This window comes from Rattus rattus, chromosome 7 (genome assembly GCF_011064425.1).
Source record: "Rattus rattus isolate New Zealand chromosome 7, Rrattus_CSIRO_v1, whole genome shotgun sequence".
NCBI lineage: Eukaryota > Metazoa > Chordata > Mammalia > Rodentia > Muridae > Rattus > Rattus rattus.
In genome coordinates, this window is record NC_046160.1 from 94,901,815 (window position 1) to 94,916,478 (window position 14,664).

Sequence of the window (14,664 nt, forward strand, 5' to 3'; positions counted from 1 at the left end):
GGCTCTCGCTCAGGGATGTTTTGGTTGAGACTATAACAATAAATGACTGATAGGTTTACTAGCCAAACTCAGCATACCTGGCCACACCCAAAATAAAATATCCATGTTCTTAGAAGCTAAATTAAAATGTGTATTTTCATCCACATGGTACCCTCAAGGGACATCATCATAAGCATTTCTGAGAATGCTGCTCTGGTGTTGCCCTGGGGTTCCAAAAGCCCATATTAGTGTTGGGAAGTGGCAGGCCAGTGGGGCATGAGGTGCTCCAGCTACCCCTGAAATGTCTGCGCTGGCCTCCTCGGGTCAGAGCACCCATGGGTGGTTGGGGCAGCAGACCGACTGACCGTGAGAACAGGCTCATCTGACAGACTAGTGCAAGGGAGCCAAGGTAGGGGCTTTCTAATGGGGTAGCAGAGTGACTTCAGGTGAGCATTCCCCTGGGGGGCGGGGCCTGTGGAAACCCTCATCACCCAGTCAAGGCAGCCTGTCTGTGGTGTGTGAACCCCACTTTACCTCCTGCAATGCTTAGCTCTAACGTCAACCTGACACAGCTAGAATCATCTGGGGAAAAAGTCTCAGTGAGGAATTATCCAGATGAGGTTGGCCTACTGTAGGGGTTCCTGTGGAAGGCTGGCCTGACTGTTAAATGGTTGTAGATAGTACATGGGCTGGGCTCTGTCTGACCTGTGTGAGTGAAAAAACTATCGAGTACTAACAAGCAAGCAATTATGCTCTCTGCTCTTGGTTGTGGATGTGACGTGCTTGGCCCCTTGAGTTCCTGCCTTGACTTACCCAAAATGGACTGTAATTTGGAATTATAAGAGAAATCACCACCACCACCACCACCACCTTCCCATGTTGCTTTTTGTTAAAGTATTTTACCACAACAGGAATGAAACTAGAACGAAGCATCTCTCCAAGGTTACTCTGGAGGCAGCCATGCCTTGTTCCAGACAGAAAGTCCAGTCACAGAAGGAATAGAACACTCCAGGGGAGTGACATGGGGAAAGGCATTACCAATGTCATTTAACCTGAGTCTGAGCAGGACGAGGAAGGAAGGAGGACAACATTCTAGACCGAGGGAAGGGCAAGTGGAGAAAAGGTACAAATGGGTATGACAGCCTTCCAGAACATCAGAACTGGCGTGGCTACTCTGTTGGGGAAGAGTTAGAAGGTGGGGTGTGTGTGAAGAGGGCAGGCTACAGGTGTTAGAGCAGAAAGTCAGGAGATGGGGACCAGGTCAAAGCAGTGGTGACCAGCAGAAGATATGATGCCAACAAGTATGGTTGGCTTCAGGCTTTTCGATCAGAGATGATCTCCAGGCTTTTGAGATGAGAGACAGCCAGTAAGCCTGGACTGTGGATGACCCTAATGTGTGGGAGAGAATTCAAGTGAAAAATGCATGTGTCTAGCAGGGGTTAGAGGGTAAGAAAGCTGAGGGTATTGAGCCCTCAAAAGCCCGGTGTTTATCCTCTCACAACTAATGTCTAGGCAAAGCCAGGGCCTAATGCTCCAAATCTGGCCTTGAACGGTGGCTTCCACAGCCATCTGCAGGCATTCTGCAGGTTCCATTTTAGAGAGGAGAGGAAGCCAATTGCCAGAGACATTGGTCTCCATTTGGTCGGTCAACAAAAACAGAAAACCACAGCACCTGACCAGGAGCTGACCAAAGATGCACCTATGAAGTGAGCATTTACTGAGTGCCTACTGCATGTCCTGTCCCTGCCCCGAAGTAGCTCAGATCCAGAAAAGCAGCAAACACAGAAGAGAAACTCCAAACCGAGCAGACAGCCTGCTGGAATAGAAGACTAGGCAAAGAGTCACTGTCACCATAGGCACCTGGAGCTGCTACCTCAGCCTTGTGTAGTGGGAAGGTCTAGATTCAGAACAAATCAAGATATCCAATTGGCTTCCTGTCCTCACTCTGCCTGCATAGGAAAAGCCTAGCTATGTAACCTCAGTGAGACGGTGTCTCTTATGAAGCCAGGCCTGATCCTAGTTGTGATTCTCCTGCCTTGGGCTCCTGAACACAGATGACAGAAGTATTTTCTCCTGAGTGCTAGGTAACTTAAAAAGCAAATGAACAGTGCATCAGGGTCTTAGAAAACAAAAACAAGCCGAACTCCAAACCAGAAGACAGAAAATAATGAAATAGAGACTAAAAGATACAAAACAATGAAACAGTTCTTTTTAAATGTATGTATGTACATGTACCACATGTGTGCCTGATGCCCAGGGAGGCTAAAAGAGGGAACTGGGTCCCCTGGAACTGAAGTTACGAGTGGTTGTGAGTTACTGTGTGGGTGCTGGGAACTGAACTCTTGTCCTCTGCAAGAGAGAAACAAACACTCTTAACCACTGAGCCATCTCCCCTGCCCCAAGAGTTAGTTCTTTGAAAAGACAAACAGGATTGACAACTTTTAGCCAAAGTCACAAAAAGAAAAAGAGAAGACCAGGGCTGGAGAAATGGCTCAGTATTTAAGAGCACTGGCTGTTCTTCCAGAGGGCCCAGGTTCAATCCCAATACTCACATGGCATCTCAGAACTGTCTGCAACTCCAGTTCCAGGGGATCTGACACCCTCATACACACACATGCAGGCAAAACACCAATGCAAATGAAGGAAGGAAGGAAGGAAGGAAGGAAGGAAGGAAGGAAGGAAGGAAGGAAGGAAGGAAGGGGCAAAAAAAAAGAAAGGAAAATTAGAGTGGCATATACTGTTAATCCCAGCACTCTAGAGGCAGAGGCAGGAGGATTTCTGTGAGTTCAAAGTCAGTCTGGGGTCTAAGTGAAGTTTAGGTCTGGCTACACAGTGAGACATCGTCTCAAAAAAAAAAAAAAAAAAAAAAAAGTTAAAACTGAAAGGCATGGAGGTAGGCGTTTGGTGCTGTCCCAACAGACACCACTGGCATCCAGGATCATTAGGGGATATTTTGAAACCTGTGTTCCAAAAAGATGGAAAACCTGGAAGAAATGGATAAATTTCTGGGGACAGATGACTCACCAAATTTAAATTAAGAGCTAGATAAACTTTCCTACTCTTGAGTTTTCTCATTGGTGCAACTAAGAATAAAGATGTTCCCCTTCGTCGCTCGTCACAATTAGCTGAACTAGGTAAGTGGCAAGCAGCACATTAGGAACAACAGCTCTACATCTAACCGGGAGGTTGGGGGGCACCTTGAGGAAGCCTGGGTTTCCACCCTGGTCTCATTTGATTGCTAAGACTGAGCAATCCTGGCCAAATGTGGCAGCATAGATCTGTAAATACAGCCCTCCAGAAGCGGAGGCAGGAGGATGACAAGTTTGAGATCAGCTCAGCTACACAGCAAGATCCTGTCACAGAGGTAGAGGTGGAGGGTAAGGGAGAGAGAGAGAGAGAGAGAGAGAGAGAGAGAGAGAGAGAGAGAGAGAGAGAGAGAGAGAGAATAATGCTTAGGAAGCCCTGACCTTGGCCTGCAGCCCTGGTTTGTTTTGTCTTCCACAGAACTCTCAGTGTGCATTAAGATTCCCAGGGAACACACAGAAATGGAAAACCTTTGCCCACGCCTAAGCTGGCACCATCAGGGCTGTTTGAGATCGACTGAAGTACCCATTGCTTGCTTCTTACAGTTTTTCTACCCAACATCAGCTGCCGTTAGCTGAGGACTGTCCAGATGTTCTGCATGCAGATGAAATGAGCAAAAATTGTTGTTGCTTTTTTTTCTCTGCCATTGAAGAAACAGCTCCGTTTCTTCCACTGCAGAATGTTTTCCAGGCGCCCACCGGCCTGCTCAGCCCTTTCCCTTGAAGATTTTCTCGTGAATAGTTCTGTTCATGCCCTAGCTCACAAGCTCATCAATGGTGTTTCCTACAAGGCCAGAGCGGCTACTGACCTGATTGGGGAGATAATCAATTTGCTAAAAGGATATCAGGAAGGCCAGAGAGCCAGGCCTGAGGGGAAGTTTCCAGAACAATACCTCAAACCCTGCACAGGGCCACCGAGCGAGCGTTAGGTGCTGCTGTCACATGCAGCCAGGTCTGACCCCTAGTGACGACCCCTGCAGCTGGCATCCTTGCTCCTGCTGTACCAGGAAGCCAGGAAGCCACAGTGACCATTGGAAGCAATTCAGGTAGGTACCTTAGCCATCTCCTTCCCTGAAAAAGTGCACGCCTGTGCGGTTGGCTTCCTTGCATTTATGGCCTGCTCCGGGGAACACAGGACCACAGGCTATTGGTGCAAGTTTTGTTTGTTTTGTTTTCGTATCTAAGAAGAACGGGATTCCTAAAGTAAGCAACACATCTAGGCATCAAGATTATAAACTTGAGGACCTGCACGAGACCAGAACTGTAATTCAATAGTAGAGTGGGTGCCTAGCATTCGCAAAGCTCCATGTTTAATCCTTGTAAGACTGTAGTCTTGTAGACTATAGACAAGCCGGGCAGGTAAGACGTGGCTATGATGGTGAGGTCTCCGGAGGATGTCCTTTAGGGCATTCCGATCTGTAGTGGGTGGGTTGTTCTGATGCTGCTTGTGCTCAAATGCTAAATCTGTACTCCAAGGTCTAATTGCCTCAAGACAAGATCCTCACACGCACCAGCTTTTATTATCTAAACCTTGTTCTCCAGGTTATGTCACTGGTTAATAAGGATACCTACAGCCTGTAGCTGGGCAGAAGAGAGGCTGGTGACACTTTGGTTCCCCAGGGCTTGGGATCTGAGGCAGAGAAAACCCAGAGAGAGAGAGAGAGAGAGAGAGAGAGAGAGAGAGAGAGAGAGGAGAGGGGGGAGGGGGGTCATGGGGGAGCGCATGGCCCTGAGGGCTGGCCAGCTGGAGTAGGAGCAGTCCAGGGAGAACATGGCAAATGATATCTCAGAGTTATTGACAGGGAAGTAGACAAAATAACATAGAAGGTTGATATCTGCCCAGCTCTGATGCTCCAAGGCTTATAAAAATAGAGGTTTTGTGTCTTTTATTGGGGAACGTAATGATCTAAGGTGGGGTAGAAACCCCCAAGTAATAGTTACAACATAGGCCAGTTATTTCAAGACGTTAAACAAATGATGAAAACTGAGAAAAGTGATTGTGGTTTGACTGGAGAATGGTGCGGGGACTGGAAAACTCTTTACCTTGCGTTGGGTGGTGGTCACGTGGTGCATGCATTTATCAAATGAGCCCTTGAGATCCGGTATACTTAGTACCTTAGAGTTGTTTGTGCAGGGCAAATTCATAAAGTCTGAGCAAACCAATTTGGCTCTCAGATTACCCATTTGTTTGCAAGCTCTGTCGAATTTTTACTTCTCGGTTTCACACAGAGGGATCTCATATCCTGAGGGAGCGAAGTGGTTTCGCTAAGGGCACAGGTCAATCACGACTGCCTCCGGCCAGTGACTTTCCTTGAAGAGTCTAGAAGGAGGAGAGAGAGGGGAGCGGCTCCTGAATGCAAACAAACCCTTCAGCTTTTAGAGTGCCTTTCCACTTAACAGAGAAGGAGGTGAGGCAGTCTCCGGGCCTGGCCATAAAGAGATGCAGTCAACAAATGTCTACACCACAGCCAGAGCGGAAGTGGACAGAGCAGGTAGCCCTGGGGAGCACAGGAGGCGCACAGATAAATCATGAACACAAACTGCCATTGACAGTTTGAGATTGACACTGAGTGCCAAATGCCAACACAGACTGCCAAGTGTCAGGAAAAGAAATCCGATCTGGTCAGGCAGACTTGTCGGCGCAAAGTGAAACCCACCGGCGGGGGCAGAGACAGGGCCATGAATCTTACTGGAACCTCTTTTCGAGGCGGGTCCTTGGGCACTTACCGAAGTCTTAGCTGGCCACCGGCCTACCAACCAAGAGGTAGGAAAGTCTCCGCTTTACAGGTGAGAAAAACACGATCCAGCGGCTAGCCGAGCCATATAAAGCTTGAGTTGGAACCGCAAGCGCTGTTCCCTAACACCACACCCAGAGGCGAGCAGGTGGCAGCGGAGTGACTCCGGCCTAGCACGGAGCGCACCTGGCCAGCGCTTTGATATAGGCACGACGGACCACAAGAAACTGGGGGAGCGTTAGGAGCCTGAGTGGAGGTGGGGAAGTGCAGTGGCCAAATCCCGGGCCGAGTGTCCGACCGGGACCCTGCAGACTCACTGAGCTAGTTCCTGCAGCCGGCGCCAGTCCTGATTGGCGCTCGCGGCCGGCCTGAGTCGCTCACCTGCCACTCCCAGCCAATCCAGGCCACCAGAATTGAGGCTGCCCGCACAGGAGGGGAGGAGGGGGGTGATGCTGCGAGCCTGCGGCGGAGCTGCCCTCCCCGCGGAGTTCCCTCCCAGCCGGCGGCGCTCCGGAGATTCGCCCCAGCGGCTGGCTAAGCTTCCCGCGCCCCTCCGCTCACCGCCCCGCTCGTCGGGATTCGCGCCCGGACGGCGTCCCCTGCTGCCCGCACTGGCCGTGCCCACTGCTTCCCACGGCCCTCCCTATCCCTTCCAATCCCACGAAGGGAGTGGGTCCTGCCGGGGCAGAGTCTTCTAGACACGATGTTCACCTCTAAGTCCAACTCCGTGTCGCCATCGCCGTCCCTGGAGCAGGCCGACGCGGACGCGCTGGACATCAGCACCAAAGTGCAGCTCTATGGGGTTCTGTGGAAGCGGCCGTTCGGGAGATCGTCGGCCAAGTGGTCCCGGCGGTGAGTTATGTCCCCGCGTCCAGACCTCCCCTCCCCACCTCGGGAGGGAGCCCCGGGACTCAGGACCCCTCCTGCTCATCTAGTCACCGCCCTGCCTCAGCCTTCTGCTGTGACCTTGACCTGCCCAGTCTGTTTTTCTCTGTGCTGTTCCCCACCAAAAGATGCGACTTTAATTGGTCGCGGGAGCTAGAATGAAATCACCAGCGGGTAGATGCCAGGAATTCTCTGTGGAATGAACTGAGTCCCGAGTCCCAAGTGGCGAGGCTGTATGTGGGCTAGAGATTGAGGTTAAGTTGGGCCAGTCTGCAGAAGGAGAAATCCCATCCCAATCAGAGATTCTCCAGAGACCTCCACAGCCAATTCCATCTTTCGTCGAGGCTTTAAGTGGGCTGGGAAATGGGTACCTCTCCCCTTTATCCATTCATGCATCCTCAACCTTACACAGCTCTTAAGCAAGCCAGACCACTGCCGTTCTGAAGTACTCAAGAGAGAGGACCACAAACCTTCTCTAAGGAGTTGTGTTGGAAACCCCTCCAACTGTGCCTTGCCATGACTGAAGTTGGAGTGGGAGAGAGGATATATTGGTCCTGTATATTGATGTTTGGGGAGGTGTTGGGGAGACAGAACAACCCTGGCCTTGTTCTCAGCAGCAGGGTCTCTGCCTCAACTCCAAATGAAAGCCCAGATGCCAACGGGGCTTCCCCCACCCCCACCCCACCCCCGGAGCTGAGGACCGAACTCAGGGCCTTGCGCTTGCTAGGGCTCTACCACTGAGCTAAACCTGAGCTAAATCCCCAACCCTCACCAACGGGGCTTTCTATGGCCATGACAAGTGTTGGGAGAAGGGGCACTCCCAGACCTGGACTTGCAGGAGCTTCAGAAAGCTGTCTGCAAGTGCAATCGGCCATTTTCTGCACAGCTTTCATCTTCGAGTCAACAAAGATTTCCTGCGGTGTCTAGAAGACTCAGACTTTGTCCTGGTCCCTCCCTGGAGGGTATGAACGTTCTTGGAAGCATGGCCCCTTCTCCCTCCCACACCACGAGTCTGAATGCCTCTGATGTTTTTCAGGGCTTCAGGTCACGTGCATGTGGTAGTGGTTAGTTCTGATGTTCAATTCTGATGAATAATTTAATATTCCTGTAAGACCTCAGGACGAATGGAGGTGTGGTTGGGATTTCACGTTTTACAGAGCCGATTTCGTACACTTTTATTACTTCTGCCTGATTTCTCTCGGGGACTTAATGGGATTCAGGCTCCCTTGAGTGTTTCCCAAGTTGAGTTTTTCTCTGATGCTTTAAGTGAAGGTTCTGAGCAGTGTGAAGGTTATATGAGAGGCTCACAGGGCTGAACTGTCTGGACTGCAACCACTGATGGCCAATAACATCATGTCTCTGCCACAGCACTTGAGTGTGTGTGTGTGGGGTGGGGGGTGGGGTGCGGAGGTGGGGGAGGGACTATTGTAGACTCCCTGTAGAATATCCTGAGCACTACTGCAGACAGCCATCTCTCTCCACTGGGTCTGATTCTGTCCCAGCTTCTCCTGAGTCCTCATTTAAGACTACCCTTTCAGACATCTTCACCCGATTGTATCCAGTATGTGGTAGGAGCCTTGGACCCATCAGGCTGAGTCTCCTGGCTCCCTTTTCCACTGTAGGTGGGGGGGGGGGTAGGGGGAGTTAGGGGGACCTGGCTCCTACATACATATACAGTTAATTTGGGGCTGATAGCCCAGGGCACTTGGAGTTCAGACCCTAAGTCTCACACAGCTGCTCAAAAACAAACCAGTCAGTCTAAGTCAAAACAGGAAGTCCAGGGCCAAGTTAGCTCTGTGTCCCTTGAAAGAGGCCAGGCCGTCACCTCTGTCTCATTCCTTGCCCAAGAGCTCCCCGTGCAGACAGACTCTCCCTCCTGAGTCTCAGAAAACATCCTACCTGCCAGCTCCAGGTCTTTGTTCATGGCCCCTCCTCTGAAAGAACACCTCCCCGTCCTCCACCCCAACACACGATTTTCCCTTGAGTCAGCAACAGTCAGTCAGAAAATCAGAGGGTGCAGAGGAGTGGAGTTGAAGCTCAGCCAGCCTCCTCTTGCTGCCCGGTAGGGCCTCTGGGTTCTACTTTCCCATTTGTGAAGCGAAGTCTCTGGACCTCAGATAATTAGTGGCCACAGGAAGGCTTGGGACAGGACAGTCGATACCAGCCACTGCAGAGGCTTGCCATTAGAGAAATCGATGCCCTAGTGGGCAACTGAGGGGAAGAGGCCTGGAAAGGCTCCATGCTGCATAAATAACCACTGGGCAGGATGGAACTGGCTGTGGCTGGCTGAGTTCTTAAAACTCTCCTCCTCTGGTCTGTCGTAGTGGAAGCTTTCAGTGCCCCACCACCTCTACCCAAAACGCAGTAGGAAGATGCTCTCATATTGTTAGCTTACTTTCCTGTGGGCAAAGGGAGGGGAGGGAATCAAAAGTGTTCATGAACAGTGAAAAGAGAATCTTGAGAGGGGTCTAGAGGGTAAATTGACCTTCTCTTCCTCTTGGGGTAACATAAACACAGATACAAAGACCTGAGTCCTCTGAACAGGAAGAGGGGATGGGGGATGCTCTTGGCTTCAGCCAGGATCAGCAAGAGGGAGATGGCCTTCTGAGACCTTCTGAGGCCACCATGAAGCCATCCAGGACTCAACTCACTATCCCTGCTGGGATCCCATAGCCTACACCATGGATAGGTCTCCACTGCCCTTTTGAGAGTGAGGTAACTTCAGCTCCAAGATCAAATGCCACAGACATCTAAATCCTGCATCTTGTCCCCACTAATCCCCTGGAGGTATCCTCCTGTCAGGTGCTGTATAATTTAGGGGGAAGTTGGTCCACTCCTCAGACTCACTGCCCCCAGCCCAGCCTTCTCCACTGCCACATACCTTCAATCCCACACACATGGTCTTTGTGGGCAGAACAAGCTACACATACAGGAAACCGTGGCAACATGGAGGCTGAGGGGGGTGTCATGGAAGGGTGAGCTCCTTCAGGCAGATTCTGCTCTGTTTTCTGAAGCCTGTTTTATTAGACACTTTTCAGTTTTTGTGTGTTGATTTTAGATTTTGTTTACTTAAAATTTACATCTGTGTGTGTGTGTGTGTGTGTGTGTGTGTGTGTGTGTGTGTGCCTGCTTGTTTCTATGGATATCATGTGTCTTAGTCAGGGTTTCACTGCTGTGAAGAGGCACCATGACTAAAGCAAGTCTTAGAAAGAACAACATTTAATTAAGGCTGGCTTACAGGTTCAGAGGTTCAATCCATTATCATCAAGGTGGGAACATGGCAGCGTTCAAGCAGGCATGGTGCAGGAGGAGCTGAGAGTTCTACATCTTCATCTGAAGGCTGCTAGTGGAAGACTGACTTCAAAGCACTTAGGATAGTGTCTTAAAGCCCACACCTACAGTGACACACCTACTCCAACAAGGCCACACCTCCTAGTAGTGCCACTTACTGGGCCAAGCATATATAAACCATCACATTCACTCCCTGGCCCCCGTAGGCTTGTTCAAACACATGAGTCTATGGGGACCATACCTAAACATAGCATAATAAAAAGTATATTTAGTCCAACTTCTAAAGTCCCCATAGTCTATAAGTCTCCACAATGTTAAAAGTCCAAAATTCAAAGTCTCTTCTGAGATTTATCCAATCACTTAACTTATCCAATTCCCAAAGCCAGATAGGAAACCAGCTGGGCAAACTCCAGACTGCATCTCCATGTCTGATGTCAAAGCAGTCTTCAGATCTCCAACTCCTTTTTCATCTTTGTTGACTACAACAAACTTCTTTCTCCTGGGCTGGTTCTACTCCTATTAGGAGCTTTCCTCAGCAGATAGCCCACAGCTCTGGCATTTTGAAAATCTTGGGTCTCCAAGGTAGCTTCAGTGTTACAGCTTCCTGTTTCAATGTATGGGATCCACACATGATCTTCTGGGCTCTTCCAAAGGGCTGGCATCACTTCTCCAGCTCTGCCCTCTGTAGCACTCTAAGCTCAGGCAGATCTACTCCACTGCCAAAGCTGTTCTTGGTATCATCCCATGGTACTATCATCTCCAGCGCTAGGGTCTTCCACTGCAACTAGGCTTCACCAATAGCCTCTCATAGGCTCTCTTCATGGTGCCAAGCCTCAAAATTCTTTGCACGATCCCTTGTTCTGGTCCATCAATTGCACCTGAGGCTGCACTTTCACCAGTGGCCTTCCATGGCCTCTCACAGTGCCAAGCCTCAGCTGTTCTCCATGACCCTTTCAGGCCTTCAAAACCAGTACCACCTGGATGACTCTTACACATTATCAAATACAGTTGCAGCACAAGGTAGAACTTTGACTATCTCTGGAACACAACTTCTTTCTGCTCTCAAAAACACTTCCCAGATTTCACCTCAGTGACGCTGCTCTCTTCTTAATCACCACTAATTTCTTAGCTCCAGCCGACCAGCACCAATTGTACCAGTAATCCCTTCTATTTTAGAAAGTCAGAGCCACGTGGCCAAAGCTACCAAATTCTGCTCCTTGCTGGGGCTGGAAAATGGCCCCCTTGTTCTATTTTACATTATCACTGGCTTTCCAACTCCTTCAGTGTCTAAGCTTGACTGTCCTGGAATTTGTTCTGTAGAATGACTTTGAACTCAGAGATCCACATGCCTGTCTTCTAAACACTGGGATTAAAGGTGTGGTCCACCAAGCCTGGATTTAAGTTTTTCTTCACCTAGAAAGTGCTTAAGGCTAGCCTTGAACTCAGAGATCTGCTTGTCTTTGCCTCCTAGTATTAAAGGCTTGTACTACTATGCCTGGACCTAAACTTAGCTGGGTAAGACTTGCCCCAAGGTCACTACTCCCTTAATTCAATTTAATATCCTTGAACACAGGATTCTCCATTTCACTTCCAGCTTCCCCTTTAATGCTAAAATATATTTCATATTTTTCCTTTCTCAGCTCGCTATGCTTGTTTAAAATATTCTTCATGAGACTTAACCAGAGAACAAAGTCTATGATGGGTGTTTCTGAGACTTCCTTTATCAGTGTAATTAATCTGAGTCTCTTCACCTTAGCCTCAGGCAGACTCTTCAGACAAGGGTAAAAATTAGCCATATTCTTCACTAAAATACCACAAAACAGTCTCAGCTTCAGCCATGTACTGAAATTCTTCTCCACTGAAACCTCTTGGGCCAGGTCTGCACAGTTCAAATCACTCACAGCAACAAAGTCTTCCATATTCCTTCTAGGATAGCTCATTAAGCCCCATTTAAACCATTTCAATACTTTCCAAAACCAAAGTCCCCAAATCCACATTCTTTTGAACAAAAGCATGGTCAAGCCTATCACAGCAATATCCCACTCCTGGTACCAACTTCTATCTTAGTTAGGGTTTTACTGCTGTGAAGAGACACCATGACTAAAGCAAGTCTTATAAAAGACAACAACATTTAATTGGGGCTGCTTACAGGTTCAGAGGTTCAGTCCATTATCATCAAGGTGGGAACATGGCAGCACCCAGGCAGGCATTGTACAAGGCAGAGCTGAGAGTTCTACATCTTCATCTGAAGGCTGGTAGCAGAATACTGGGTTCCAAGCAGTTAGGACTAGGGTACCTATTCTAAGAAGGCCACACTCCCTGATGGTGCCACTTACTGGGCCAAGCATATACAAACCATCACACCATGTGCATGCAATGCCACTTTTGGTCCAAACTTATGCATGTTCCTGAGACCTTCCCCGCCTCTCTCTGAACTCACCCATCATACCTCCTCCTTTCTGCCCTCCAGGATGTTCCCAACTTCTAATTTCTCTCCCTCACCCCGTCTACTCCCACAAACATCGAAGATCTCAGTAGACCGGCCTAGCTGCTGGTGGTATTAGCTCTGTTGTTTTTCTTAAGATTTTACTTAATTTTATTTTGTGCATATTGGTGTTCTGCCTGTACATCATGTACATGCAGTGCTTGTGGAGGCCACAGTGGGAATTAGATCTCCTAGAACTGGAATTACAGATAGTTATGAGCTGATATGTAGGTGCTGGGAACTTAACCTGGTCCTATGGGAGAATAGCCATCACCCCTAACCACTGAGCCATCTTCCCAGCCCCTGGCTGGTCCTTCTTTAACAAGATCTGTTTGGTGTACACTGCATCTGTGTTCTGAGCAACATTTTCCTCTGCCTCCACTAGATATCTCATGAGACCAGTGTTAACCACTAAGCTCTGGGTTAAGCTCTTATACTCAAGAGCACAGGGTGTAGGGAAGCCACACTAATCATGTTAGGTGACACCTATGCCTATCCTGTCACTCAAGCTAAAACCCTGGCCACAGTGTCATGAAACTTAGGCTGCCCTGCCCTGGTCTAACTATTCAGCATGCTTTGCTGATTTTAACCTTATGATAACTCCCGGTTCACCCTTTGTCTGGCTGTGACCTCCTCACAAGGCCACCTCTCTAATTCTAAGACCTCCCAGTACTTGTTTGATATCTCTGCAGGGTGTGGGGTAGGGGAGGGGAAGGCTGCCTGCTCTCGGGCCCTACTCACAAACTTGTGCTTTCTCCTGTCCTTCCCCCATTCCCTGGCCACATAGCCAGGGTTAGCAAATAACTTATCTGCACATAACACCAGGGACATTTTGATAACCTCAGCACACTGTTCTGTACATATGTCCTTCTCTGTCTAGAAAACATTTCTTCCTCCTCTACTGCCTCCCAACTTCTTAAGACATTTCTTATTCTTTAAAAGCCCAGATCACGGGGCTGGAGAGATGGCTCAGTGGTTAAGAGCACTGACTGCTCTTTCAGAGGTTCTGAGTTCAATTCCCAGCAACTATGTGGTGGCTCACAACCATCTGTGATGGGATCTGATGCCCTCTTCTGGTGTGTCTGAAGACAGCTACAGTGTACACACATTAAATAAATAAATCTAAAAAAAAAAAAAAAACCCCACAAAAAACAAACAAAAAACCCTGATCACTTGGGACCTCCTCTCAGACCTTGGTCAGGCCCTAAGCCATTCATCCCCTTGGAGGCCATGCTTCTGTTCTTCACACAACCGTCCCCTGTTGCTATGTGTCCTGGTGCTTTGCAGTCACTGTGCATTCTCCCGGTCACTGTGTGGCATTGTAATGCACCCCGCTGGGTTATAATAAGTAAGGTATCCCAGTGCTTCACAGGGTCACACACCCCCCATTGCTTTCCGTGTTGCCATGTACCCCCATGGCTGACGGTGTCGCCCTGTATCCTAAAGCCGTACACTTCTAGCTTCCCCATTTACCTGCTGTGTGATCTAGGACATGTTATTTAATTCTTCTGCACTCCAGCTTCCTCACCTACCTCGGTTAAGCAGCAAATGTATTACTCCTCGAAGGCTGCAACTCAAACAGGACTTGGGGCTAAGAAGGAGCTTAATTATTTCTCTCCACTCGGGCTCTTCTACATTCATCTAAGTTCCCTCAGGGCAGGGGCTCATCAATCTGGCAGGGCCCAGCACCAGTACCTGCCTAGGCCATGTAACTGTCTCCTTACAGCTCTCTCACCCGTCCCACAGCCATTCTCTAGTGACCAGCTCAAGGGAGACAGACCGCTGAGGCTGGTGGTGAGCGTGCTAGCAACAGCAGCATGTAGGCAGCTGAGAACCTGGGCCTCGTCCGTCAGCAGAGCTCTGACTCTACCACTTCCTAATTGCTTAATCCCGATGTGGCTCAGTTTCCTTACTACTGTGCTAGGAAAAACAAAACAAAACAAAACAACGAGACAAACAAAAAACCCCTCCATCACTTAGTGTCATTTAAATAAGATAATGCCAATACCGTATAGGTAGGTGTGGTGGCACATGCCTTTAATCCCAGTACTTGAGAGGCAGATTTTTGTGAGTTCGAGACCAGCCTGGTCTACAAAATGAGTTCCAAGACAGCCAGGGCTACAAAGAGAAACTCTGCCTCAAAAAACCGATAGATAGATAGATAGATAGATAGATAGATAGATAGATAGATAGATAGGGAGGGAGG

General features: G+C 49.0%; 1 protein-coding gene across 1 annotated transcript in view; it reads left to right on the forward strand.

The window, feature by feature from the left end:
* The first annotated feature begins 6,088 nt into the window (after positions 1-6,088).
* Plekhd1 (pleckstrin homology and coiled-coil domain containing D1) overlaps positions 6,089-14,664 on the forward strand; it is a 29,871-nt gene continuing 21,295 nt past the window's right edge. The window contains exon 1 of the mRNA XM_032908038.1: positions 6,089-6,649. Within this exon, the coding sequence (XP_032763929.1) occupies positions 6,501-6,649 (149 nt within the window). The 5' untranslated portion in view covers positions 6,089-6,500. The remainder of the gene's footprint in view (positions 6,650-14,664) is intronic.